At 39.1% G+C, this 27,111-nt stretch overlaps 1 protein-coding gene across 7 annotated transcripts in view; it reads left to right on the top strand.

The window, feature by feature from the left end:
• FOXP1 (forkhead box P1) overlaps positions 1–25,415 on the top strand; it is a 579,361-nt gene extending 553,946 nt beyond the window's left edge. For 5 of the 7 annotated variants that reach the window (XM_011971180.1, XM_011971199.1, XM_011971190.1 and 2 more), the window contains 7 exons: positions 2,606–2,807; positions 2,913–2,992; positions 3,588–3,689; positions 7,912–8,033; positions 9,782–9,851; positions 14,481–14,647; positions 20,732–25,414. In XM_011971180.1, the coding sequence (XP_011826570.1) occupies positions 2,606–2,807; positions 2,913–2,992; positions 3,588–3,689; positions 7,912–8,033; positions 9,782–9,851; positions 14,481–14,647; positions 20,732–20,876 (888 nt within the window). In that variant the 3' untranslated portion in view covers positions 20,877–25,414. Of the gene's footprint in view, positions 1–2,605; positions 2,808–2,912; positions 2,993–3,587; positions 3,690–7,911; positions 8,034–8,407; positions 8,578–9,781; positions 9,852–14,480; positions 14,648–20,731 lie in introns of all 7 variants that reach the window. The other 2 variants (XM_011971157.1, XM_011971164.1) reach the window with 1 other exon arrangement.
• The last annotated feature ends 1,696 nt before the right edge of the window (positions 25,416–27,111 follow it).

Raw genomic sequence — 27,111 nt, 5'->3', positions numbered from 1 at the left:
CATTTGTTTAATATGAGTAATAGGCCACACATATTTGCAGGAGTTCTCGTCATCCACGAAGCTGCATAATGGAGCTCAGTAGGCTCTTCCTGGACCTGTCTCTTATACACATCTAGATGTGTATAAGAGACAGCTCCACTACAGTGTGACTTTGGGTAGTTTAATCTTTCCAAGCCTCAGTTTGCTTCTCTGTGAAGTATGAGTAATAACATCTCAGATATTAGTGGTGGTATGAGAATTAAAGGAGACCACACAGTGGCAGGTGGTTTAAAACATGATTTTTACAAATGTTACCCATGACTTTCCAAAGTGCTCTGAGATTCTTAGGCTTAGCAGCATCTGAATTATAAAAGCTGTATATTTATGAGCGTTCGCCTTTCATGCACTAATTTCCTTGACCCTTTGCTTGGGCTGATGCTTATACGTACTGTTCCTGTACTTGGTCAGTGATTAAGGCCGGAGGTGAAGAAGAGGTCAGCCCCAACTCTTCCCCCCTTGGCTTCTCAGCTCTGCCCCATCCTGCGGCTGCTACTGTGAACTGTTCACACTTAGTTTGCAAATGTGTGTCAGAAAGCCCGGTTTCCAGCACTATAGAGAAAAAGCCACTCATGGCATCTGCTCAGCTTGCTGGGGCATTTGTAAGGGCAGTGCCATCTCCATAGCTTGCTCTTCACGGGCATTGTCTGTTGCTCACCGAGTCAACATTCTATGCTGAAAATAAAAAGGAAAGCACAACTCAAAGCTCACAACATTCCGTTTCCAGCGCCATGTTTACATTTTTCCATTAGTATTTCTTCATGATATTTGATCTTTCTTTTCTTCAGATTCATTGCTTTTTTATGAAACTCTCCTCAAACATATTAGAGAAGATTCTCATGGCCCCGCTTTTTTTTTTTTTTTTTTTAACTGAGTATGAGTAAAGGTCGAGTCTTCCCAACATATTGGAACTCTCTTTTAATAAGTTCTTTGATTACGATCTCAGAGGAATCTCATTTTTAATACCTTCCACAAATACTGCCTTGTACTTAAGACTGACTGTAGCATGGTGAATCAGACTTGGTGAAACAGACTTACCATGGTAAGTGATTTGAAATCTGGTTTGAGAAAATGTTACCAAGTAAGCCTACTTTGCTGAAGTTTCTTGGATTTTAGGCTGGGTCTGTGTATCTGAGATAGCATATAAACAGTTATACATACGCTGAAAACAACCAAATTCTTCAGCATTGCCAGACATAAAATAATATTTCTGTTCCAACAAATTTTGGGAAAGGGTTATCCCTTTTAGTATTTGTAAGAACAGTACTTTAAGGTGAAGGTAAGAAAGATAAATTGAAACAGTGCTCATTAATTTTTTTTTTTCTTTTTTTTTTTTTTGGAGATAGAGTCTTACTCTGTCACCCAGGCTGGAATGCAGTGGTGTGATCTCAGCTCACTGCAACCTGTGCCTCCCAGGCTCAAGCTATCCTCCCACCTCAGCCTCCTAGGTATCTGGGACTACAGGCATGTGCCACTACACGTGGTTAATTTGTGTGTGTGTTTTAATAGAGACAGAGTTTCACCATGTTGTCCAGGCTGGTTTCAAACTCCTGGACTCAAGACATCCTCCCGCCTCAGCCTCCCAAGGTGCTGGGATTACAAGTGTGAGCCACCGTGCCCAGCCTATTTTCTTCTCTTCTACTTCAAATAATATTCATTTCCTAACTTGAAGCAGATTATTTCCCATTTTATAGAACATTCAAAACTTGAAGGAAAAAAATCAAAAACCTCAGTTCCAGATCTCTCCCATATTCTATAAAAGAATGTCACAATAAAAAAAAATATTAACAGATCCCAAGCCTGTATTTGATAGATTTAAGGAAGATTACTCATAATGCTTTTAAGGTTTATTTTCTGCCAACTGATTGATAAGAAACAAATGACAGCTTGTAGGGGTCAGGTCCATTTGTTTAATATGAGTAATAGGCCACACATATTTGCAGGAGTTCTCGTCATCCACGAAGCTGCATAATGGAGCTCAGTAGGCTCTTCCTGGACTGTCCAGTATGGTAGCTACTAGCCACGTGGGGCTCATTCCATTTAAATTTATTAAAGTTTAATTTTAATAAAAAGCAAGTAAAAACAGCTCTTGGGTTGTGCTAACATATTGCAGAAAGTTCTGCTAGACACTTCAGAACTACACCAGCATATCCCAACTGGTGTCATCTAAAATACTCAGCTTCACTGGCATTGCTAAGGACTTCTGTCCCTCTTTGAGGTTGACGAGGCCTGACAGGCCATTAAAACCCGTAGGTGAGACATCACCATGAAAGAAATGTCTTGACTCAGACTGTCTCAAACTCACCCAGGTAGGTAACCCCCTTTTGAGCCTGTAAACACCCATGTAACAGCCTTTGGAAAAGAGACCGCTGCCAGAGATATCTTGCACTGCATCCTAAGTGAATTCACGCAGGACTTACCTTGTGTTTCAGTTCATGACAAACATACCTACTTAGAGGAAGAGCGCTGCGCACGCATCCTCTGTGTTACTCCTGCTGGATGTGGTGCCTGGGTTTCTCTGCTTTTCTGAAGGTCTCCTAAGACGTTGTTTGTTTTTTTTTTCTCACAGTTGAATCTGGTATCAAGTGTCACTCTCTCCAAGTCCGCGTCAGAGGCTTCTCCACAGAGCTTACCTCATACTCCAACGACCCCAACCGCCCCCCTGACTCCCGTCACCCAAGGCCCCTCCGTCATCACCACCACCAGCATGCACACGGTGGGACCCATCCGCAGGCGGTACTCAGACAAATACAACGTGCCCATTTCGTCAGGTAGATACTCCACGTTGTGCTTCATGTAGAGTTGTCATCTGCAATTCTTGTAGACCAGCCCCTTTTTAAAAAGCAATAATTAATAGGACAATGATTCTTATTCAGCAGATATTGCGCAGAACCAAGAATTTTATAAGAACGCAGAAGTTAGACCACCATTTACATATGCATCTTTAATTAGGCAGGTAAGTAAATAACACAGTATATGAAATTCTATCAGAAGGTATATGTGCATATGGATATATAGATGAAGTAGATTTAAAACCGTTTAGTATGCAAGCATGCTGAAACCTTTTCTATAAGGTTTTTTAAAACTGCAATATATAACATAATTGCTTTTGATTAAGTATTACAATACGATGTGATTATTAGGAAATTCATTTCACACAACAGTGAAAATGAGCCTGTTTAAAGATGGCAAGTCAATTATCACAAGCTACAGTAATCTCTGATCCCTAGAATTAATCTGAGCTCTAAATAATTACTGAGCTTTAATCAGCTAGTGAAATGTTTTGCATTTCTCTTTGATTCTGCTTTATGAATGACTAATAAATTAATATTTCTGTACGGAAACAGAAATAAAAACTCAAAACAATTAGATAATTCCATTTTGAATTTTGCTATTGAACTGTTAAATACAACCATTAATCTTAGATCATTTTGTGAAACCTTTCTCAGGATTGAGCTCTGAATCAGAGTGATTTTATATTTTCGACAAACTGTAACGACGACTCTGCTGATTTGGTCATAAATTATCTTCTGTTACATTTTGCTTCACAGGCCATTCTCGAATCTCCAGAAAAGCAGCTAACACTAAATGAAATCTATAACTGGTTCACACGAATGTTTGCTTACTTCCGGCGCAACGCGGCCACGTGGAAGGTAAGCTTTCTCAGGCCTGTTTATTCTTGGATCTTGACGTTCATAGAACAGTTTGTTGTTGATAAAATGCGGTTGTGCTGTAAGGAAGCTACATTTATATTGTTTTAATACACTTAAAGTGTCCAATCTCTAGGTGTATTTGATTGGGAAAGTAGTGTCATTGTGGTTGAAATGCTCTGATGGAAGACTCTCATTATACCGGCATCACAGTGTGGAGGGGCCAGCCAGTAAAATGATCTCCCTCTGGTTGGAATATGTAGAGAAAAGGAGATAACACCGTCACCCAGAAGTGGAGGTTGCCATCTTACTTGCACAAACCTCATGCCGTTAGGTATTCAACCACAGCCAATATTTGCAGAGATGTATCTCCAGAGATGGAACCTAGAGAAATGACCAAACTTGACACAGCCCTCAATGGTTGGATAAAGAGCTCATTAACCCAATTAGTAGAGAAAGCTGTGCACAAGTACTAGCACTGTTTGTAGGCGTTATTAATGGAGAACACAATGTATTATTAAGGGGTTTTTGTTTTTAAGAGATTTAAAACCGTTTAGTATGCAAGCATGCTGAAACCTTTTCTATAAGGTTTTTTAAAACTGCAATAGCCAGGCACAGTGGCTCATGCCTATAATCCCAGCACTTTGGGAGGCTGAGGCAAGAGGCTCACTTGAGCCCAGGAGTTTGAGACCAGCCTGGGCAACATAGCAAGACCCTGTCTCTAAAAAAAAAATTAAATAAATTAGCCAGGCATGGTGGCATGCACCTGTGGTCACAGCTACTCCAGAGGTAGACGTGAGAGGATTGCTTGAAGCAAGGAAGTTGAGGCTGCAGTGAGCCCTGTTCATGCCACTGCACTCCAGCCTGGGCAACAGAGCAAGACCCTGTCTCAAAAAAAAAAAAAGGGAGATTGTCCCTCATAGATACACTAAGGAAGAAAAGTAGATTTAGAACTTCATTATAATGCTATTTGCTATAAAAACAAGTCAAATTCCGTAGCTCTTTATTGGATGACCCCAGCAGTGCTTGGAGTCATATATGGCTTACCACATTCCCAGGTCAGCAGCTAGTTCAAAGATTCCACTGGTATTTATTCCCTTATATTAGACTGAGCCCTCACACATGTTTGGGCTTTCCCATTTTCGGTTTCTTGGTGACTAATACTCTTGCTTATAGAAGGGGACAGGTACACTCTGTCATTTGTATTTTTGCCTTTTTTACTACCTGGAATTCTTGTAATCCTTGAAATCCAAAACATTTAGAGATATGTGATAACAAACATTTGAGGGTATGCCAGTAATCTAAATATTATAGGGGTGTGTTATAGGATGCAAGGAAAACTTCCTTCGCTTGAAATAAATGCCTTCCTTGCTAATTCCTTAATTTTAAACTGGAGAAAAACCAAAGCAAAAAACAGAAAAATACATTTCCTCTGTTAAGTTCCTGATAAATTAGCATTTTAAAAGAAAACGAATGTAAACCATAGAATTAATTCATCAACTTTACAGAGCTGTGAATATCTATTATGGCCCAAATTATCCTTTCATTTCCATTAAGACACATGGGCACCGAAGAGAACCTATGTTCAGAATCTTCCCCTCTTTGCTTCAGCCTGCCTTGGGAGATAAAATATAAAAGGATCTTTAGCCATGAATGCTTTTAAAAATTTAGGAAGTTGAAGCATGAGGCAGACATTTTCTTCAGATTGCCTTTTATAAATAGAAATGATGAAATTTAAAAATAATTACCAGTTGTGAATATAATATTTACGCTTAGATCTTCAGATTGAACTTTTTCATTTTGCAAACTGCAGGAAAAAGTGTCATTAATATAAACAACCTTAGATGAAGTACTTAATGACTCACAAATACGTATAATTTTCTCTACGTGTCCTTGTTTGTACCATGATCTTAGACAAAAGATGAAATGCCCGGTTAAAGTTATGGCTGAAAAGAGCTTACACATCTTTTTTTTTTGAAAACTCTTGACTTCTCGTCGCTTTCTGCTTAGATGTGCAGTTTTGGAAAACAGATCTGAAGTTTTGGCTTTGTGTCTTTACTCACACGGTTATATTGCTCAACCTGATCTACAGAAATTTTGTCAAGAGTAGCTTTAAGACCTTTCAGTTCTGTACATTTTGATACTTATTTTAAAGCATCAGGCAGTGATTAGGATTAGTAGCAATGTTGACTTCTTTTCAAGTTATGTCTCCTAAATGTATAATGCCTTGTCTGGATTTTTAAAGGAAATTGGCTTTGTTCATTTATTTATACCACCTCAATTTTTTTCCAGTAAATAACAGTAGACCTTCTATCATGTGCCTTTGGGCAATATATTTTTTTAAATTACAGGCTCCTGCCTGTAATCCCAGCACTTTGGGAGGCTGGAGGATCATTTGAGCCCAGGAGTTCAAGATCAGCCTGGGCAACATAGCAAGACCCCATCTCTACAAAAAAAAAAATTAAAAATTAGCTGGGTGTGGTGACACGTGTCTCTAGTCCCAACTACTCAGGAGGCTAAGGCAGGAGGCTCGCTTGAGCCCAGGAATACAAGGCTTCAGTGAGCCATACTTGAACCACTGCACTCCATAATTGAACCACTGCATTCCAGTCAGACAAGAGAGCAAGACCTAGCCTCAATAAAAGAAAAAACAAAAAAAACTGCTTAGATTAGACTCCAGTTTATATGCAAAGAAAATTGTCCTATCAAGTATAATGACATGCCAAATGTTTTCAGTTTAGAGATTTTTATTTTTAAGCAAATCCATCCAATTTTTTTGAATCAGGAGTGTCCTTTGATAGTCCCCTGGGTATCTTGAACCTACCTCAATTATGCTGACATTACTCAAAAACTCTTCGGGAATTTATCCTGTGAATTCTCCTTTCAAGCAATTCATCACACTATGCATTAAAACTTGTCTCATTATCTTCTAAATATTCCATATCCGAAAAGAAAAATTATTATGTAGCTTGAATCCTCACAGCCACCAATTGTGATTGTCCAAAAACTGAAGCGCCTCTCAGAGTATCAAGATTCACCACCATTAAGGATAATTCAGGAAGGAAATACTCCGGTGGCAGAATGCGGAGGGGTGCAAAATGCTTGTGCAATAGCAGTGTTGCTGGAATTGAGTGAGGACTTTACCCAGTGTGATGTCTATATCAACTTCTTAAGCCCCAATTGAGTCATCTACTATTGAGTCATCTCCTTATCCTGAATAAAAAGAAAAATTTAAGTAAATGACCTGAATCTCTTTAGAATATCTTCATGTCCAGAATTGAGTCTGGATCCGTAAGTTTAACCAGGCAGGACTAAAGAAACGAAGCCTTGCTTTTTAACTGTACCCAGTAAGGGTGGGGGATTCTTCTGAAACCCAGAGGAAAGATGAGATATTAAAAGCTCTTCACCCTTGAGTGGAGATCCTCCTTTTTGATAAATTGTTGATGTTAAGGGTCTCAGCTTAGGAATGGCCAGAAAGGACTTTTAACCATAAATAAGATGTGTCTGTAGAAACCATCAACTGTAGAAATATAGTCATTTTGCCATTGAGTGTTTCACTCATATTCCTTTGGTATTTACTCAGTTAAAATACTTGCCCATAGTTAGGGCCAACTCTCATGTTCTGGAAGGTAAGACATAACATGATGATAGATACTGATCTCTTCTGGGGTCCATTCACCTCCCTAATCCTTTGACTACACAGGCACTACTCTCAGCGGTAAAATCCAGTTTAGAATTCTTCATAAGATCTCTGGAAGTTTTAAAAGCCAGAAACCATCAAGAACAAAACTGTATTTAGCAATATTAACCAAGTGTTCCTCTTTCATGGTTTGAAAAAAATACCCCCTTTTTATGGGAGGTAGGTGGGCTTAAAAAGGGCAGTTTTATGCTTTGCATGTGTTCTTGTTTTGAAGTCACAGTAACATTTTCAGATTTGTACTCTGGAACCTATTTTGGGCTTGTATGCATATTAAAAAATATTTCTTCTGGTTAGTTATTACCAGAGACTAGACAAAAATGCCAAAGTACAATTAATTTAAAATTTTGGTTTATTTTTGCTCTTGGAAAAGACATCCTTAACCATGAGAAGGTCCTCCACGGGGGTGGCAGCTACAGCTCTTGGGGATGGTTTTACAAATGTGGACTGTTAGGCTGAATTTACTGCTGTTTTTGGAGTCTTTTCTTATAGAAAATGTAAATGTTCTCTCTTTTATACTTGCTGCAGAATGCAGTGCGTCATAATCTTAGTCTTCACAAGTGTTTTGTGCGAGTAGAAAACGTTAAAGGGGCAGTATGGACAGTGGATGAAGTAGAATTCCAAAAACGAAGGCCACAAAAGATCAGTGGGTACGTCCACCATGTTTGAACTTCTTAGCCTAGCTTGGATTGTGCTAACAAGTATAACGTAGAGGCTTTGGCTGCTAGATGGTGTTAGACCAAAGAACTGGTTTCACGTTGTCTCAGTTAAGGGAAGCAAAAAAGCATTTCATCCCTCCTGTTTTGTATACCCACCAGTCCCCCTGCCCTGCTTGCTGGTCTTTGTTGCATCACATGCTAGTAGCTTTTAGGTGGCAATGCATATTAACCCTCACAAACCATTTGCTTATGCTTATTGCATTTTATTTTCTTTTTCCTGTTCCCTGTATTGGATGTCTGTTCCGCCCCCAACCCCGTCTCCTTTTGTTGCCACTCCATCTCCTTTGCTGCTGCTCCTATCCCAGGGTGCCATTCGCACCAACCTCTCACTGCATAAGTGCTTTATCAGAGTAGAGGATGAGTTTGGGTCCTTTTGGACAGTTGATGATGAAGAGTTTAAACGTGGCCGCCATATTCAACGAGGCCGTCCTCGCAAATACTGCCCCGATGAAAACTTTGACGAGCTTGTCGCACAGTAAGAGCCTTTACTTGCTTTTGTTTTTTTTTTCTGCTGTTGCTTTGGCTTTGCATGGTTGACTCATCCCATGTAGTTTTGCATTTCACCAATAGCAGTGCCACAGCTTTCTGCAACGAAACTAAATTGTGTGATTTGTACATGTATTGCTCTCGTTTCTCTTTGGAACACCAGTGCCTTGAATAATGCTTTTTTGACGTCTTTAATGCAAATATTCATTGTATTTTGATTCAGCAGCTTACGGGGACCCTAAAACTAAATACTTGTGTTTAACCCATAATCCCCCTCTCCCCCCGCCCCAAGTAAAAAGAGAATTTTTGGTTAGAGTTAAAATGTGTGTGTACTATTGGGGTAGATTTCCTGTTTGTTCACTCACTATAATAATATAAATGTAATGAAGTGAATGATTAAAATGTTCCAAGCATAGGAAAGAAATAGGTCTTATTGTGTATACTTACTTTAAAGGCCACTGATAAATGTAGGTAATTGCCTATTGGGAGGCACCCTTTTCCCTCAGTATGCCCTGTATTATTTTTGAATATTTTTATCCTTACGAGGTTAGAGATTTTTCTGACAACAGTATGTTGGTTTCATTTGGTCCGTGAATGGAGATGGCAGCAAATATTCTCAGGCCCTTCCAGATTTGCCCAAGACATCCCCATATTTAGTAACAACCCTCCCCTGGCATACCCTACTCTCCATCACCTGTTGGCAATAAACGTGCCTTGTAGATGTTCCTTAAAAGCCTTCCTGCCATCCCTCTAGCAGTCACTGTAGAGTTCAAATCTTGAAGATGATTAGGAGCCAAGATTCTCTCTGCTCACGCCCAGCAGCCCCTGCTGTGAGCTCACTGCCTTCCCCAGCACGACCTCCTAGGCTGTTGCCTTCCTGTTGGAGTCTGGAGTCAGGCTAACTCCTAAAAATGTGCAGAGAGGTCTCTGGAGGAAGGACCCAAGCCTGTTATTACCTAAGCCAGAATTTTACACCTAGTTTCCTTGAATAGCGAAGTCAAACCCCAGAGGTGTGCACACACACACCCAGCCCTACAAATCAGTGACGGGGAGAAAGCCTGACTTTTCTTGGGTTTTGTTAGTGGGGTAAATTGCTGATTTGGAAGGACACCAGCAAGCTTAAAACAGAACTTAGCTAGGAACTCAGGAGTCGACTGTGTTTAACTTTGAGTTTTTATCTTTTTCTTATACAGTAACCCTTCCCTTATTAAAAACATGCAGAGCAGCCACGCCTACTGCACACCTCTCAATGCAGCTTTACAGGTAAGATTAATGGCCATCCCGAATATGCAGCAGAGGCACAGGTCTCCCCTACTCATTTCAAAATATATTAGCCTTGCTCTAATTAGATATTAAATTTTAATTCCGTTAAACTTTTTTCTTAAGTGCACAAAGCATCGTACTCCCTGGAGGCAAACACATCGGGCTGCTTCAGCATTAGCGGGATGCTTAGCATTTTGAATATTGTGGCAAAAAAATTAAAAGTTCACTTATTAATATTTATCAGCAGTATCATAATTTCCATCCTCTTATTTCAGAATTTCACTTGAGGCAAAAATACCACAAGTGTAATTACTCTAGCACAGCTATTAATGTGCTGGATGATAGGCCACTGCGTCACATGACCTTCCATTGTTCACGGGTTTAAAGAGAAAGCAGGGCTTTGTATTTCTTCTTCTTCTTTTAAAGTCGACTTTAGCATCTTCGCTTTTGTCTGGGGTGGGGAGGATCTGGGATCTGGTTCACTTTATACAAGTAAACCGTGTCTGTTTAAACAATAGAGGTGTCTAAGAAGACTCTTTAGTTTGCCTGGAGATTGTTCAAGATTACATAACAATCATACGGAGTATTTATTTCCTACTGACAAACCAAGTACTTGTTACATCACCAGTGGTACCAGGAGATGAAGACGTGGGTTTTGAGCAGTAGCGAAATTACCACCCAAAAAGGAGCTACCTGAGGCAGCCCAGCTTCTAGCAAACTTTTTACTTATTGCACAGTTGAGTTCTTAAATGAAGGCTACACTCCAGTATCATTTCATTAAAGTACCTGGGTATAGTACTCAGGTGCCCCCTCAAGAGTTCATAAGTAAGCAGTATCCTTTTGGCCAGTGGTCCTGGTTTTTTCGCCTACCCAGACTGTTCTAGAAGACAGGCCAAGAGAATCTTGATAGCTTTTAAATGGCATATTCTATAGATAAATCTGACATTTGTCATCCAATACCATTGCAGTCCTCTGTAGCATACGTTCTCAACGGGGGCTATCTCACCCCCAGATTGGTTCTGAGATACTACAATGTCTTGTGTCCTTCCAAAGGACCATAATACATGAGCAAATACGAACATTTCTTGGGGTGAGGGTACAAAGAGAGAAACAAAAGTCTAAAAAGGGACAATAATGAAAAAAACAGTTGAGACCTTTGGCATGATGGGAACAGGATGAGGAAGGAGGACATAGTGACAGGAGCCCTGGGCCTTGCTCTGCATTAAACGGATGTTTATTGAGCACGACTCTGTACCCTACAGGCCCAGAAGAGTCTTAAGGCTCCTGGGAATTGATGATAGGCCATTTACCCAGTTTCAGTTTAGAGGCAGATTCACTGGCCTTAGCATTTCAGTAATTATATTTATTTATTTTTAGCCTGAACCAGATTTAATAGGAGAAACTACTTTCCGCGTTTCTTTTAATTACTTGTAGTTTACACAGTAACTTTAGAAGAGTAAATGAAAGCATGCTTCGATGCCGCCACTGTAAATACCATTCATTAGTAACTTATTTTCCCTGGAGTCTTCTGAAGTGTGAATTTAAAGGCTGCTCTATCTGGAATAGTATTAAGATTACAAGCACATTTTATATTCATGAGCCGGAAAGGCAAAAAAAAAAAAAAAAAGTGATCCTCCATCCTCTGAATTCTCTTAACTATGTGACTAATTTCAATTAGTATGCTTTGTCATTACAGAACTGTTCAGGTTTCATCTCTGAACATTTGTTTTTGGCATCTTCTTCAGTAGCCCAAAACTGTCCTGCCGTTTTCCAAGAACACTTTCTGTCCATAATGAGGCAAGGGGAATAAATTGATACAAATTCATGATTTGAGAAGTGGATTGTTTCCCTCTCTTCCACGAGTTTGGATCCCTGATCAGTAGACAGACACATAAGACAACTTTCTACTGTGCAAATTAAATAAAGATTCTGCCAGCAGGCCTTCCTTTCCATTACCGCCTATTTCCATTTTTCAAGACAAGTAAAAATAATAGTGGAACAATATCTTCAAAAAAAATTACTAGAGCAACATAATGCATGATATACAATATATAAAATAGGACAGCAGAATCCACTACAGAAATAAAACATGGGACTTGGGACAGATTGCATTATGCTCTGAAAAGTGAAGTAACTAAGGGTAACCGTAAAGCTTCGTATTTATAGACTGCCTTTCCCCTGAGGATCTCAGAGTGGTTAATGTTCCAGGAGCGAGGGTGCTTATGGACTTCTGCACCATTACTTAAGCAACTTCATTTTTTGGCAGAGGTGCCAGCTTGATATGAAACCACATGCTGTGCAAGGACCATTTCTATAATTAAGTCCATTTTTGTAACACACCTGCTTCTAAGTGGACATCACCTACCAAAAAAAAAAAAAAAAAACTTCGTTAGGCATAAGCAGTTAGTGAAAATTTCTCTAACCTTTGGTGGGTTGCTCTGATCACTTGCTCAACAGAGTGTGTTCAAGAAGCCCTCTTGCGAATCAGGCACTGGGATCTCTCTGCAGCCCATTTAATCATTTTTTCAAGGAACAAGGCTGATTTTCATCACTTCCATCTTTCTTGTCTGAGAACCCAGGGATCAATATAAGTGCTTGCCTTTGTATACCTTTCACTACTGTGGCGGTCGGGTCTCAGCCCATGTTCTATGATCCAATCCCGATCAGTAATGGCCTTGACCTGGAATACTTTGAGAGCCAAAGAGAATAAATACTCATCCCAAGAAGGTTGCCTTCTCTAGAGGATGACCAACTCATTCCAACGAACACATTCATATCAGCATTTCAATTTTGTCTTCACAATTTTTGACCAGGGAAGTTGCTAAAACAATTAAGCTAGCGGCAGCCCCACTTTTGCCACATTCTGACCTTGGAATAGTGAAATTATCTTGTGAGAGCTTATCTTATGGTATTTCCAGTGGAAAGACAGTTGGCAGAATTTCTGTGACAGAGAGGTGTGACCACTGTTGTCTCAGATAAAAGCAGTTAAGATGCTTGTCCAACTGCAGTCGGCAAAAAAAAAAAAAAAAAAAAATAGTTCTGGCAACTGCTCTGCCCAAAAAAAAAAAAGAAAGAAAAAAGGCTTTATTGCAATTATAAAAGAGCTGTTGGAAAAAGTACTTGATTCAAGTTACTGGACACACTGTAGGAGAGTGTGGACTGTTCAGATTTGCTGTTCATCAAAATGAGTTTACCGCATTTGAAACTAAAAACAGGATTGTACCCCTACTTTTAAAAAGAAGACAGTTACACACATTTACAAGTAGAGGGAAGGAAAAGCTGTGGGCTTACAGAGGGCCAAGCTTTGAAATAGTCCATTATCCGAAGCTGTGATTGGTGAGTATGCACAGGACTTCTAACACTGGGCTTGCACCTAGAAAGCCCTGGCTTTGGGGTTTGAATAGTGAGTGAGGCTGCGATTGTCATACTAGCCAGAGAGACTTCTGCAGCCTGGCTTTGCACTCTTTTGGCTTTTACTTTCTCTCTCGACCCAGGATTTCTAGAATAGTTTTGGACTGTTGTATGACTGGCCAGTGGAAGTCACTATGCCAGATCATCTTGTGATTGCACTTTTTTTCCCATTAGGATGGAAAAGCAGGCATAGTCTAGTCTTCAAGAGGACAGTTGTGATACATCTTGGTTTAATTACAGCTGCCAGTTTTTGAAAGTGTCCTCTTTGATAAAATGAAAAGTCAATGGGTCGTAATCACCACCCGGGTGAAACGAATATGGGTACTTTAGTCCAGTTCTGTATGTAACCAGTGTGTGCATTTCAGACTTGGTGTCCCTTTTATTCAAATGCAGTATAACAGGAAGTGAGTAATATCCTACCTATCCTAAATAAAGTTCAGGATTTCTTCTTTTTCATTTCCCCACTTTTTTGCTGACACTCAACGTGGAGTGACTTTGTAACCTTTGATATTGATGTACTTAGGCACCAAAAATAAATATGATTTAGAGCTTCCTTTTGCCAGAGCTCTTTAGTCCTAAAATCCTAGGCAGTTGGTCAGACTCTGAAACATTACGTGGTGTTTCCTTCAGCCAGTTATCTCAAACTGCGCTAAACAGATTCAGAAATCATTAAAACAGAAATGATGGGAGGAGATAAAAAATTGATTCCAATTGTATAATCTCTTCCTTTTCTATAGGATCTAAGAGGTGAATGTTTATGGAAGTTCTCATAAGTTTGAGCGGTACGGCCAGAATAATCTGATCAAAATCTCTAATATCCAATACTGGAGTCATCAAAATGGATAAAGAAATAAAAATTCCATTATACTTCACTGTGATCTGGAAATATTCAGCTCCTCTTAAAAACGCATCCGACATAAACCTCATATTCGAAAGCCTGTCTAAACCATGTGACTACCAAGCAGGACCAAATTGAGTCCCTCCTACCCACAGGCGCTTTGATCCCCCTGGCCCCCAGTTAGCTCTTCAAAACCAGGCTTGGGACAGGTGCCACGAGTCATTTTTAAAGCAAAATCTTTCAACACCTCTTAGATACTCGTATTTGCCAGCCATGCTACAATTAACTCCAACTGAAGATTATCGAGTACACCCATAATTAGTAGTTTCCTCGTCTTGCATACCCTGTGTCTTCATAAATTTTCTCTTGGTTGATGACAGGCTTCAATGGCTGAGAATAGTATACCTCTATACACTACCGCTTCCATGGGAAATCCCACTCTGGGCAACTTAGCCAGCGCAATACGGGAAGAGCTGAATGGGGCAATGGAGCATACCAACAGCAACGAGAGTGACAGCAGTCCAGGCAGATCTCCTATGCAAGCCGTGTGAGTATGGTCCACCCAAAAGGTCTTTGTTTTCACACCCTAGTCTCTCTGGGTACACACAGGGAGACGTCTCTTTCTCTGGGCTTTATATACCTTTTCTGTAATTTCTGGTATCCCAGAACCAAGCTAGAAGTTTGTACTTCAAGAAATGTTCAGCTTGGTTAGTGCATAAAAGGACTATTTGCTAATTTTCCCATAAAAGCCATTCCCAGCAATAAAATGGGAAACAGGTTTGCTTTTGTTCCTCTGCTTTATCACATCTCAGGCCATTATTTAAGCCACACTACTTTTTCCTCCTCAAATTAATATGCATCCCTATGAAAAAGTTTGCAGTTTGTTCAACTCTCGGGCATGTTGACCTAGCTGAGAGAAAAAGATGCTTGTTTACTTGGTGGTGCGATAACCACGAACACGACGCCACAGCATTATTACCAACCATTAATGATGGCACAAATGAAAGGCGGCATGATTTATAGATTGCTCTTAAAATATCAAAAGGAAAATTAATAGGAGCATTATAGCAGCAGACGGCAGTATAATGAGTGCACATATAACTGAATGAAGTGATGGGCGATGGTTGCCCATGCTGAATGTGAATGGAACCAGGACTGCAAACTGCAGGAAAGGCGGAGACCAGGAGGCCGTGCTGCCCCTGTGAGTAGGTGATGGGAGAAAACTTGGTGTAACTATAACCCCCTCTCTCCCAGGAAAAGTTTTCAAACAGAGCAAAGAAACCACGTTACTCCAAATGATTGGCTTTGCAGGAGATGCTGTGGAATGACAGTCTCTCCCTTTTAGTGAGTTTCTTCAAAACTGTTGCCTACTTTAAGGTACTAACCCATTTCGTGTTTGCAATACTGTCAGTTCCTAGAATAGGCTGCTTGTCTACACATTACCTCTGAATTACTGACCAACATCTTATTTTAAGATAATTTGAGTGATAGGAATGGAAAATAGGACCTGTAACAATTAGGAGCAGACGGAATTGGCATCTAATGACAAAGAAAAAAGTGTTACCTGCCAGCATAATTTGGAGGGTACGGGGAAATCTGAAATTTGATTTTCTAGCAGTTGAATTTCATCTCCACAGCACTTCAAAAAGGATCTTTACCATCCTTTGCGGATATGGAAATAATCATTTTTAATTTATATGAACAGTATCTTAGCATTTACTTCACAGCATTTTAAGAATGTGTTTATCTTTCACACTGATGCTGCTATATTTTCATCCTTTCCAAAGCAACTTAGTGTTTCCGCCTCTCTTGTTATCACATTCGTATTCATCTTAAATCATTGTCATGACAGGAGTATTTACTTAGATACTAACGAAGTTCAGAACAAACGTAAATTGGTATAAGCTACTGCAAGAAACACTCATTAGAGCAAAAATGTCTGAAGTTATTGAAGTGATACTATTTCTCATAATCTGTACGAACTCCAAGTTTTTGTTGACATATATTCCTATTATTTAGTATAAAGAAACAAACACTAAAACAGAAAGATATTTGGATGCAAGCCACAGGCACCAGTTCAGAGTGATGCTGATTTTGCTGTACGAAAGACAGTCACTGCAGGGTTAATTTGTTTAACAAATTTGAATTAACCCCAGTATTACCCAAACTATGTTTTACAATAGTCTTTGTGATTTTTGATGAAATAAAGGTTTCAACTATTTTTTACAAGAAACCCTACATAAAAATGTCAAAATGCGTTGCTCAAATCTCACAGGTGTGTGCTGTTTGCTAAATGTAATTATATGTCAACAGCAGATTCCCTGTGCCTGCTATTCGTGTCATAGACTGTTACTCTTTTTGACCTCATATTTCCATTAAGGGAATTCTGTAATGACAAGAGTTTCCATTCTTGTCCAATATGCATTACCCTGCTATGATGCAAATTGTTTTTCAACTGTTCCAGTCTATTGGAATAAATCAAGCCATAAACTTTACGGCACGGCTTGAAGGACCTTGTTAGGAAGGCAGCCTAGCTAATATTGAGTGTTGAAACAAAACTCTTCATTCTTACCCTTTCTGTGACACTCAGATACCACTACGTTTCATTCCTCCTTTGAAACACTAGAAAGTGGTCACATAATTATGGCTTTGGGGCATTGTACTTTTATCCTGATAGACGCTAAAGGAGCTACAAAGCAAAATACTCCATGCTGTGCAGACACCCCCAGAACACAATGCCTTTAAACACCAGTCAGCTTTATTTTAAAACTCTTGTGTTCCCAGAGTGGCTAAACAAAGGAATTACTCAGATGTAAGGAGAAGGGAAATGTGTGGTTTTGCACACACTTATTCAGTGGTAGCCCTTTCGGAAGTAGGAGTTGGAGAGAAAGGGTGGGGGCAGTGTCTGCAAGGAGAGGAAGGTGCATCATACACAGCCTTAACTTCTAGGAGACACGGTGAGTGTATGTGAAGTGTAGTGTCTTCAGTAGTCTGCATCACATCTCAAATGTATCTTTCATGGAATCCCATCCTCTTTTTATTCTTTGAAGTACTGTGTGCCTGTGCTACACCTTTGCCACACCCCAGGGGTATCTGCCAGTACCAAGAAGTGTCCTGAAATTGGATTTCATTTCTCTAAAGTTTCGAAACCTTACTGTCTAACTCTGCATGAGGCACTGGGAGTCGAGTCAGCAGGCATGACAGGATCGTTACCTGTGTCTTCTGGATAGAAAATAACCCTCATGAATTTTGGCTACCAGTTTAGGGGGAAAACTTTTTGTTTGTTTGTTTGTTTACTTCTACAGCTTTTAAAATTGATACTTCGTAACTACATATTTTGGGGGTACATGTGTTATTTTGATACATGTATACATTGTGTAATGATCAAATGAGGATAATTGGGTAAACAAAATATTCTCTGATGTTGTGAACTGTGTTTTGTGGGGCTTTACATGTATCTGATTTTTTGGGTAAGATTAGCACAATATTGGTCAAAGTCTAAAATTATACAGTGAGAACTGCATTAAGGTGGAGATGGTTCTATTTCTTCTAGGGGTCCCCATCCTGCTTCCCCCTCCCCAAGGTCTTATATGATCTTACATTCTTCTGTCATTCAATTCTGGGTTGTAAACATGAAAAGATTGATAGATCTGATAGTTAAGAAAGTAGGAAAATGTTGGTTTGGAAAACAACATGTGAACCTCAATCAACATATAGCTAAAACATAAATTTCTCAACAATGAAAGTTTGAAACAAACATTAGGAAATGTTCACCCTTGTCAGTAATCTGAGAAACACAATTTAAGGTATTTATACCTGCTAAGCAACAAAATATTTTTTACAAATAATGCTTGCTGCTGATGAGATTGAGTTTAAATTGATAGCCCTTTTGGAAGTTAATATCACAATAAATCACAGGAACCATAAAGATGTTTTGGCCTTTGCTCTAACAATTCCATTCTTAGAAATTTATCCTAAGGAGGTAAATCAGCAGAAGTAGAGTAGAAAGATTAATGGATAAAAATGGTCATTGCATTATACAAACAGTAAAAGAGAAAGAAAAAAGATGATCCTAAAATGCCTAGTATTCAGAAACTGACATAAGTCAACACAGTGGAATCTCATCTAGCCATAAACATTATAAATTGTAAAGCTAGGAAAATTTAAAAAATAGCATTCCTGCTGAATTTACAATATTTAAAAATATGACCCCAAATGGAAAGAGATTGGCAAAAAATAAGAAAACTGGCCTTAACTAAGGGTTTGTGTTTAAGGAATAATCAGTATACCTAATTCTTCCTAAAAGAATGTAGGGTATCCTAGCAAAGCTGGTTCACAAGTGTGACATGCAGTCACACAGGATCTCATGCCTAAAAGGACACTTGCACTTGGTTTTATGTGTTCTTTTCATTACCTTTATATTTAGGGATGGGGATCTTACTGTATCACCCAGGCTAGACTTGAACTCCTGGGCTCAAGTGATCACCCTACCTTAGCCTCCCAAATAACTTGGACCACAGGCACACACCACCACACCTGGTATGCACTTGTTTTAATGCCATTTCTGTCTTGAAATTGTAATTTTTGAGCCAAGGACCCCAGATTGTCATTTTGCACTGGGCTTCCAAAATTATGCAGCCAGTCCTAATTCTTACTGCTGACACACTAATGCGGCCATTTAAAAAAAAAATCCCCATCCATAATGCTTAATACAGACTACTGGGAGGGTGACTCCCCATGCAGCCTTCCTTGCACTGATGTACAACTGTTTCTCTTAAATAAAAATATCCGGCCAGCCATGGTGTCTCGCACCTGTAATCCTAGCACTTTGGGAGGCCGAGGCGGGTGGATCACTTGAGGTCAGGAATTCAAGACCAGCCTCACCAACATGGTGAAACCTCATCTTTACTAAAAATACAAAAGTTAGCCAGGTGTGATGGTGGGCCCCTATAATCCCAGCTACTTGGGAGGCTGAGCCAGAATTGCTTGAGCTTTGGGAGGTGGAGGTTGCAGTGAGCCGAGATCCTGCCACTGCACTCCGGCCTGGGTGACAGAGCACAATTGTCTCAATAAATAAATAATGAATAAAATAGATGGAGAGCCATACATAAAATGTAATATAATGCAACTTTGCTATCTTTTGTTCTGCAAATAGTTTTTAAGAATAAAGGAATTATTTTGTAAAGTTATTTATCTAACATCTAGCCCAACCAAATGCTCTCTCTAGACTGTGCTGATTTTAGAGTCAATGGATTCTGAAGGTTCCTGTCTTCAAGGGCAGTCCAAAACACTCCTCTGTTTGTTTTTAAATGGTTCAAGGGGCCTTTGGGGTTTGCATACAGCATTAATTATTTAGGAAGGCAACCATCCCCATTACCACCTCTTATTACTAATACTTGATAATGTCAGTTTAAAAATCTTCCCTTCTGCAGCCTGTCCCAGAGATGGGACCGTTTTAACTTGAATGGTTCTTTTCCATATCAAAAGGCCCTGCAACAGAAAGTTATTTGTATTTGTAAAGGATCAGTTGTAAATATGATTTACGAACAACATTTCTCAATTGTTATCCGAGTGGTTTTGTGTGATCACCCCAGTCCCCTCGGGTGAACCATGCGCTGGTCCATAATGAGAAAGTTGGCAGATCTCATCGCAACCACACGCATCCCAGTGGCTGCTACCAGCCGGGCCTCATGTTTTGCCTTGTTTACAGCTGACAGCGTTATTATTCTGACTGGGGCTCTGCTTTCTTATCATATTGTTGTGTTGAGCGAGCCTTTTCCTCTCCATTTGTGTTTCCTGGCAGGGCTTTTCTTGCCTTATTGACAGTTTGTAAAAATATGCATTAATTTGGAGTTTCAAGCATGTATCATGGTGTCTCTTTGCTGTGTTTGCTTGAAGTTGATTAATGATAGAACCTCGCTTCGGGTCGTCCTCTGGAGAGTTCTTTCACAGGTTCTGCATGTTAACTAGCAAAGCAGAACACACAGCAAGCCATGATTAGCCCAGCCTCCTCTGCTCAGTGGTCCCCACAAACTGCCGTTGCATCACAGATTCTTACTTCATGTAATTATTTGAAGATCAGTATTCATCCACCCAGGATGCCACTATGGGACCTGTTGTCTGGTACTCAAAGTGTGGTTCTAGGACCAGCAGCATCACCTAGGAGCTTGTTAGAGATGCAGAGTCTCAGGCCCCACCCCAATCCTGCATCACACACTGCATTTCAGCAAGGCCCACAGGTGACTGCAGCGTGCATCAAAGTATGAGAAATGCCACCAGGGAGGAGAGGCCCGCCCCTGTCCAGAGACTAGTGACTCAGAGCAGCACTACCCAAGAGAACTTTATGCAGTGATGCAAATGTTCTGTCTCTGTGCTGGCCAGAATTAACCGCTAGTCACATGGGACCTTTGAACATGTCAAACGCAGCTAACACAACTCAGAAACTGAATTTTAAATTGTAGTAAGATTTCGTTCATTTCAATTTAAAGAGCCACGTGTGGCTAAAGGCGACAATACTGGACAGAGTTCTAGTTCTACAGTGAGGCTTTTCTGTTGCCCCAAACTTTTCAGTGCACCTGAGCTGCAGTGGGCTGGGAAGTACCCTCACTGAACCTCTGCATATTTATTCCAGGCATCCTGTACACGTCAAAGAAGAGCCCCTCGATCCAGAGGAAGCTGAAGGGCCCCTGTCCTTAGTGACAACAGCCAACCACAGTCCAGATTTTGACCATGACAGAGATTACGAAGATGAACCAGTAAACGAGGACATGGAGTGAATATCGGGGCGGGCCAACCCCGAGAGTGAAGATTGGAAAAAGGAAAAAACAAGACAAAACACGTCAAAAGTTAGCAGTGAAATTGTTCTCCATTTGTTGTACAGTCTGGAGGATTTTCACTACATTTTGACAACTCTGAAATGTGTTAACTCTTAGTGCCATCAAGAACCCCATTTGGGAGTATTTTTGATTTTTCTACTTTTTGTTGAAAAAAGGAATTTGTACTCTGTGCATTGGATGGACTTGTTTGGTACTTGGGATTTTCCTCTCTTAACCGTCAACATCAGTGTTGTAAATTTGCTAAACTGATTCACTTTTAGCAGCAGACTTTGAACTGCAGTCCTGCCAACGTTGGACACTGAGGACGCCCGACGGAGCTTGTGCACCTAAGCTGCAGACCAAGCCTTTGCCCAGGATTTAAGGATTCCAATGGACGACCTATTTGCACAGTACTGCATGTTGATTATCACTGCCTTTACTCCATTTTTTTTTTTTTTTTTTTTTTTTTTTTTTTTTTTTTGCTTCCAGTTGGGATGGGGAAGGCCTTTGTGTGTGTATTGGGGGGAGGGGTTAAAAAATAATTATCCCAAACTTTTTAATGTATTGCTTTTTTTTTTTTTCTTCTACTATACCATTTTAAGTTCTGACCTCAGGCCTCCATTTGGGCCGATGGCCTCTTGGAGGCTTAAAGTTTTCTGTACCTTGTGATGAATGTTAATAGGTGTTTTTATTATACAAAGCTGAATGTCATTTCTCGTTTGTAGCTTTCTGTCACTCATTCCATCTTCCTTCAGACATCACCATGTTTCTCTAAAGTCAGAAAACATTCCGTTTTGGTCTTTTTCAAAAAGGTCCCAAATGCTGCACTCTACACATGAAGGCCCTCTCACACAGACGTGACGTCCTGCCAGAAAGAGAATGAATGACAGAAAAAAAAAAAGAGAGAGAGACATACTCTAGGAACAATGCCGATTCATTCCACGCAGCAGTATTGGGGGTGGCTGGGGGAGGGGTGTTTTGGAATTTTTTTTTTTTTTTTTTTTTGGCAGCAACCATCATTCTTAATAAATGCCACCACATTCTACCAGCACAAGGAAACATAGGCAGCACTGAAAAAAAAATTAAGAAAACTAATAGTAATTAGACTGACAATATGGCCTTGGAAGGCTCTCCCTTGTGGAACCAAGTTGCCATGGGCCTTGGGCCCTCTGTGATAACGAGTGTGGGTTGGTTTTGTTTGCAAAATGGCCAAAACCCCGGTTTCCCTGAGCAGCTGCCCTGAAAGTAGGGGTGGCAGCGGCACTGAGTTTATACATTAGTTCAAACCTACTTGGTGGCATTAAACGGTTTGAATGCAAATTCGATTTCAGATTGAACTTGTTAAGGGAGTTAATGAGGACTGAATTCAGCAAATGCTAAAGTGTCAATTTCAAATATGCAAATTTGGTACTGCAGTTTGTTATGCAATATTATGTCACCAACCCAGTATCACAAAAACTCATAGAAGATATCATTAGGCCCTGGGCTTTGGGGGTCCCAAACATGGTATGCAGAATGTGATGGTTACAGGTCAGTACAACCTCAGTCCTTAGAACCCCTCCACACTTCCACTCTGCACCCACCTTCCTGTCATTTATTTATATAGGACTATAGTTTTTTTTTAGTTTGAGAGCCTTTCGAAGCTTAATTTATATTCTTTGTACCTTTTTTTCTAAAATTACCAAAGATATTACACAAAGGTAAATTATGTTCTCTGTTTTATGCTTTATCTGATGAAGCCAAATATCCTCTTATTGTTGATCAAAGGAGGCAAAAGAATTTAGAGGCAAATGACAAGCGATAGGCTATTGCAACCTGAGAAAGAGAACTGCTCCTTCATCGTAAATTTAGAAGACCAAGTAGATAATCGAACCAAAGTTGTTACTTTTTTCTAGTATTTTTCCTTTTTCTTTTTGTGCACCTCTACAGAGACCAAAACTCATTCTCTTAAAGAGATTTTATGGGACTACTGCAGATAAAAATAGGACACAATATTAAAGGAGCTACAGAAGGAAGGCAGTCCCATCTCAAAAAAAATGAATGTATGCCACTGCAATTTAGAGTATCCAATAAAGGAGACAGTTTAGAGTCAGAACAGAAAAGCTTCCATAATTGAACTAGATCACATAATAATATTTCTAGAAGAAGAGATGTTTTTAGATTGTATGCCACTTTTGTTTAAGAACTGTGCTGTGATCACTGTATTAATTTTGGTTTATCTTGGCATATATCCTTCAGTTTGTTTTTTTAATTTTTCCTTTTTTTCCGATTAGGCTTTGGTCAGCATTTTTCATTTAAAGAAAAGTAACACTCCCATCCACTCATAAGCTTGGTACAAAAACTTCTCTGGCAGTTACTTTTGAAGCTTCACTCTGCTTTCTGTATAAAGGGCAGTCTGTGGTCACGCAAGACTTTAAAAAAAAAAAAAAAAAAAAAAAAAAAAAAAAAAAACTTTTCCAGGCAGCTTCATGATGTGCAGGCAGTAGCCAGACAGGGTCATGGGAAGGGGGCCCTGTGCTTCTAAACTGAGTGGTTGCTGGTTAGTTTGGTATTCAAAAGAGGATAAAAATCTGGTAGATTAGTTCATTCTCAGCATGTGTAGCTAGACATGAGTAAAGATAACAGCATGAGAAACTGTTAGTACGCATACCTCAGTTCAAACCTTTAGGGAATGATTAAAATTAAAAAAAAAAAAAACATTTCACTCAGTTGCACTTAGTCGTATGTCTTGCATGCTTAGTCTAAAGACTGTAGCAAAAAAAAAAAAAAAAGAAAAATTAGATTTTACATATCTTTGCAGGTATCACAGCCTTGCAGAAGAACCAACTGAAAAAAAAAATTCTCAGGCTTTACAGCAAGCAAACTTCACTATGATTTTTACAATTCCGATTCTGTATCCCCTGGGGGTTATCCCAGTTGCTTCTTTAGGATGGGGTTTATTATGTTGTACATATATCCCGATGTGTCTGTGTGAATCTTTGTCTTTTTTGGGGGAGGGCAGAGGGCGGTTCTTTTTTTAGATATTGTTCCTAAAAAGGAATAAATGCATACACCTGTTTGTCAAAACACCTTTGCTTTTTGTGCAACTGCTTTATATTAACGATACTAAAAAAAAATAGCTTTGGAAAAAAAACTACTGTATGTAATGGAATTGCAGAATATGCTGCACATGTATTTTATTTAGTTATCCTTGCTTTAAGAATATTGGATGACATTTCCTGACATGTGGGAGGGAGAAACTCCCTAACTTTTTTTTTCTGCTTTTAAATTGTAACATAGTTGAAGATTTCTTTTTTTTCTGTTCTCATTGATTGGAGCATTTTGTACAGGTTTTGTGTGTGTGTGTGTGTGTGTGCGCGCGCGCGCGCCCGCGCACGTGTGCGTGTGTGTTAATCTGTTTTTTGATACATTCCTATCCGTTGTGTTTATCCTACCACTGCCTTTCTGGCTATCTTAAACAAGTTCATACATTTGAAAAGAAAAAAAAAAATGTTGTTTAAAAAATGTTTTCTCCTGCTGCAGTAAATATTTTGCATGATGAAATTCCAGGGTCACACTTTTCCAAGTTTATCAGTGAAGTAGTGATTAACAATGGGGAGTGTCAAAACTATTGAACTTTTGTATAAAAAAAAAAAAAAAACTTTACAAGGTGCCAAGATGTAAAGAAAATTTGTTACTTTTTTTCTCAAAGAAAAGCATACATTAGGGAGGTAGTCCCGTGTGTCAGACAAATGCACTGTCAGGAATGAGGATCCAACCTACCTGTCCCTAGAGTCTGTCTTGTAAGATGAGTAAGGCTGCCACCTTGGACCAGCCGCAAAATGGAGTATCAAGGCTTATGTACATACATGAAGAGTTACCGCCAGCCCTGCCACCTTTGGACAGCTCTAACACCATCCCCAGCATCCCGTCAGACCTAGTAAAGAAAACCTTGGATTCTTAACCCAAGATATGCTGTAAATCACTAGCTTTTTTTTTTTTTTTTTCCTCATGAAAAAAAAAAACAGTTGGAAAATATTTTCTCTCTTTTCCACATTCCAGCTGAGCTCCGTTTCCAAAGGCACAAAGAAGAGTGTGCTTACTCAGATTTTGAATCTTTTGGGTACCTTTTGGTTAATGACATAGCCTTCTGAGATTTTGGATGTCTTCAAAGTCAGTTTTGCTTTTTTATCCTGAGAATCAGATTTACAATGCTGAAGGCATTTCTTGGGCCCAATGTAGCTCATGCAATCTCTGCTACCCATAAGCCTTGATGAAGATGATACAGTCTGGACTGTGAGCATGGTGCTTCATGTATATGTGCTGCCAGTAACAAGAATTTTTTTGTTTTGTTTTGTTTTGATAAGGCATAAAAGAAACTCATTCCTTGACATCAACTGTAATTCCATCATTCCATGTCTGCGGATACAGACAATAAAAAAAATGTTGTGTAGTCAGTACTAATGACTGACATTATAGCATTCTCAAATGCAATAAAAATGCTGGTTGTTCACACTGGTAGTAAAAGTCGCCACAGCCTAAGTTTGTTTCCCTTTCTGACCTGCTGATATTGTATGTTAGGCATATGCCTTAAGTTTATCACCAGCTGCTTCCAATGCAGAATTAAAATCAATCTTCACTGAAAGCTTTCATCATCAGGGAAGGCTGAAGCTCTTACCCTCAGGATTTCCAAGTGAAAGTATCCACTTAGAGAATTGGGAAGTTAAAAAAAAAAGTGCAAGAGATGCTATCTTTTCTCTTGGGGAAGCACACCCTTATTTTTTTCATCAAATTTTATAAAGAAAAACAAAATGTTTAATAACTAGCATTAAGAACAAACTAAAATTTCAGAGGAAGGAAATTTCATGAATAATTCATTAAAATTTCACATCTGCAAGATTAGTCATCCAAATAAAATGCTAATGTCAAAAACATGCACCGTCTATAATATTCTCATCAAGAAATCTCTTTGCATATAATGATAAATGCTTAGATTAGAACAAACGATTTTATAAAAATATTCTATCAAAAGTATGCTAGATAATTATATTCATTGAAGAAAACAGAACTTCAGTACCTAAATATTCCAGAAAAACCATCTTAATTTTGAGATTTAAAAAAAAAAAAATTACATGCGTTTAGGAAATTTGCTGTTTCTTTTTAATATTACTCTATAGTATATATCCTCCCTAGGATTAATGAATTTGAGCATCATCTTTCAGTAAAAATTAAATTGCCAGTATGAAAGCAGTATTTTAAGTGGCCAAACCATGGTAACATAAAACCATTACATATATAATGCAGAGCACATAATGCAGGGCAAAGGATGACTTGAAAATTAACCTCCCAGTCTTTATTCTGCAAAACACCCACCGATGCTGAGGATACAAGTGAACATTCTTTCCCAGCATTGTTTTGAAAAGCCCATATGTATTAGGAAGGTTGTGTGTATGTGTCGTCTGTGTGTGTTTTTTTAACAAATAGATTTTGCTATTAAGTTGCAAACTAGTGTCCTCTTTGAATTAACAATTATGCCCTATCTAGAAATCCCATAGTCTCATAATTAGCAAAACATTTGAACCTTTAATTCTCACCTGGCTATTGAGACTATAATCTTAGGGTTAATTCAAATTCCTGTCGTTACCAGGCTTAAACCTAAATACTGCTTACAGCATATACATTTAGTAAAATTTAAAAATGTACAGATACTTCTTTTAATAAGCTGGAGGACCTAAACCAAGTATGACTATATGTTAGTGAAGATTTTGCTGGTTGAGGCATAGTACATTTTAACTTATATTTCAGGAATTGTTCTCAAGCAGGAACACTCTTTTACATATTTATTTCAGGCTTGTCACTCTCATAAACGAGGCAGCAAACCCAAAATATTGGCTCTTCTTATAAATAGGCGCCTTTATATAAAGAACATAAAACTCTTAAGACTAATTTCACACCAACACAGGCAGCTTCATAATAGTAACCACCTCTCCCTCCCCCCCAAAAGAGATAAAAACAAAGTATAATTAGTCTTTCTTATTAGATTTTTGTCTTTGATGATATTACATATTTATGTGTAGGGTAGTAATCACAATTTATCTTTCATCTTCATTGTAGCTGAATCAAATAAAAGTATCCTTTATTCAAATAGTGTGAAGTTGGGTGTCTCAAACCTTCATTTAAGGAATTGACTGATGAAAGGTTTAAGACAAAATTCACA

Source organism: Mandrillus leucophaeus, unplaced genomic scaffold, assembly GCF_000951045.1.
Source record: "Mandrillus leucophaeus isolate KB7577 unplaced genomic scaffold, Mleu.le_1.0 Scaffold121, whole genome shotgun sequence".
Taxonomy (NCBI): domain Eukaryota; kingdom Metazoa; phylum Chordata; class Mammalia; order Primates; family Cercopithecidae; genus Mandrillus; species Mandrillus leucophaeus.
This window is presented reverse-complemented; position numbering and strand designations above follow the sequence as displayed.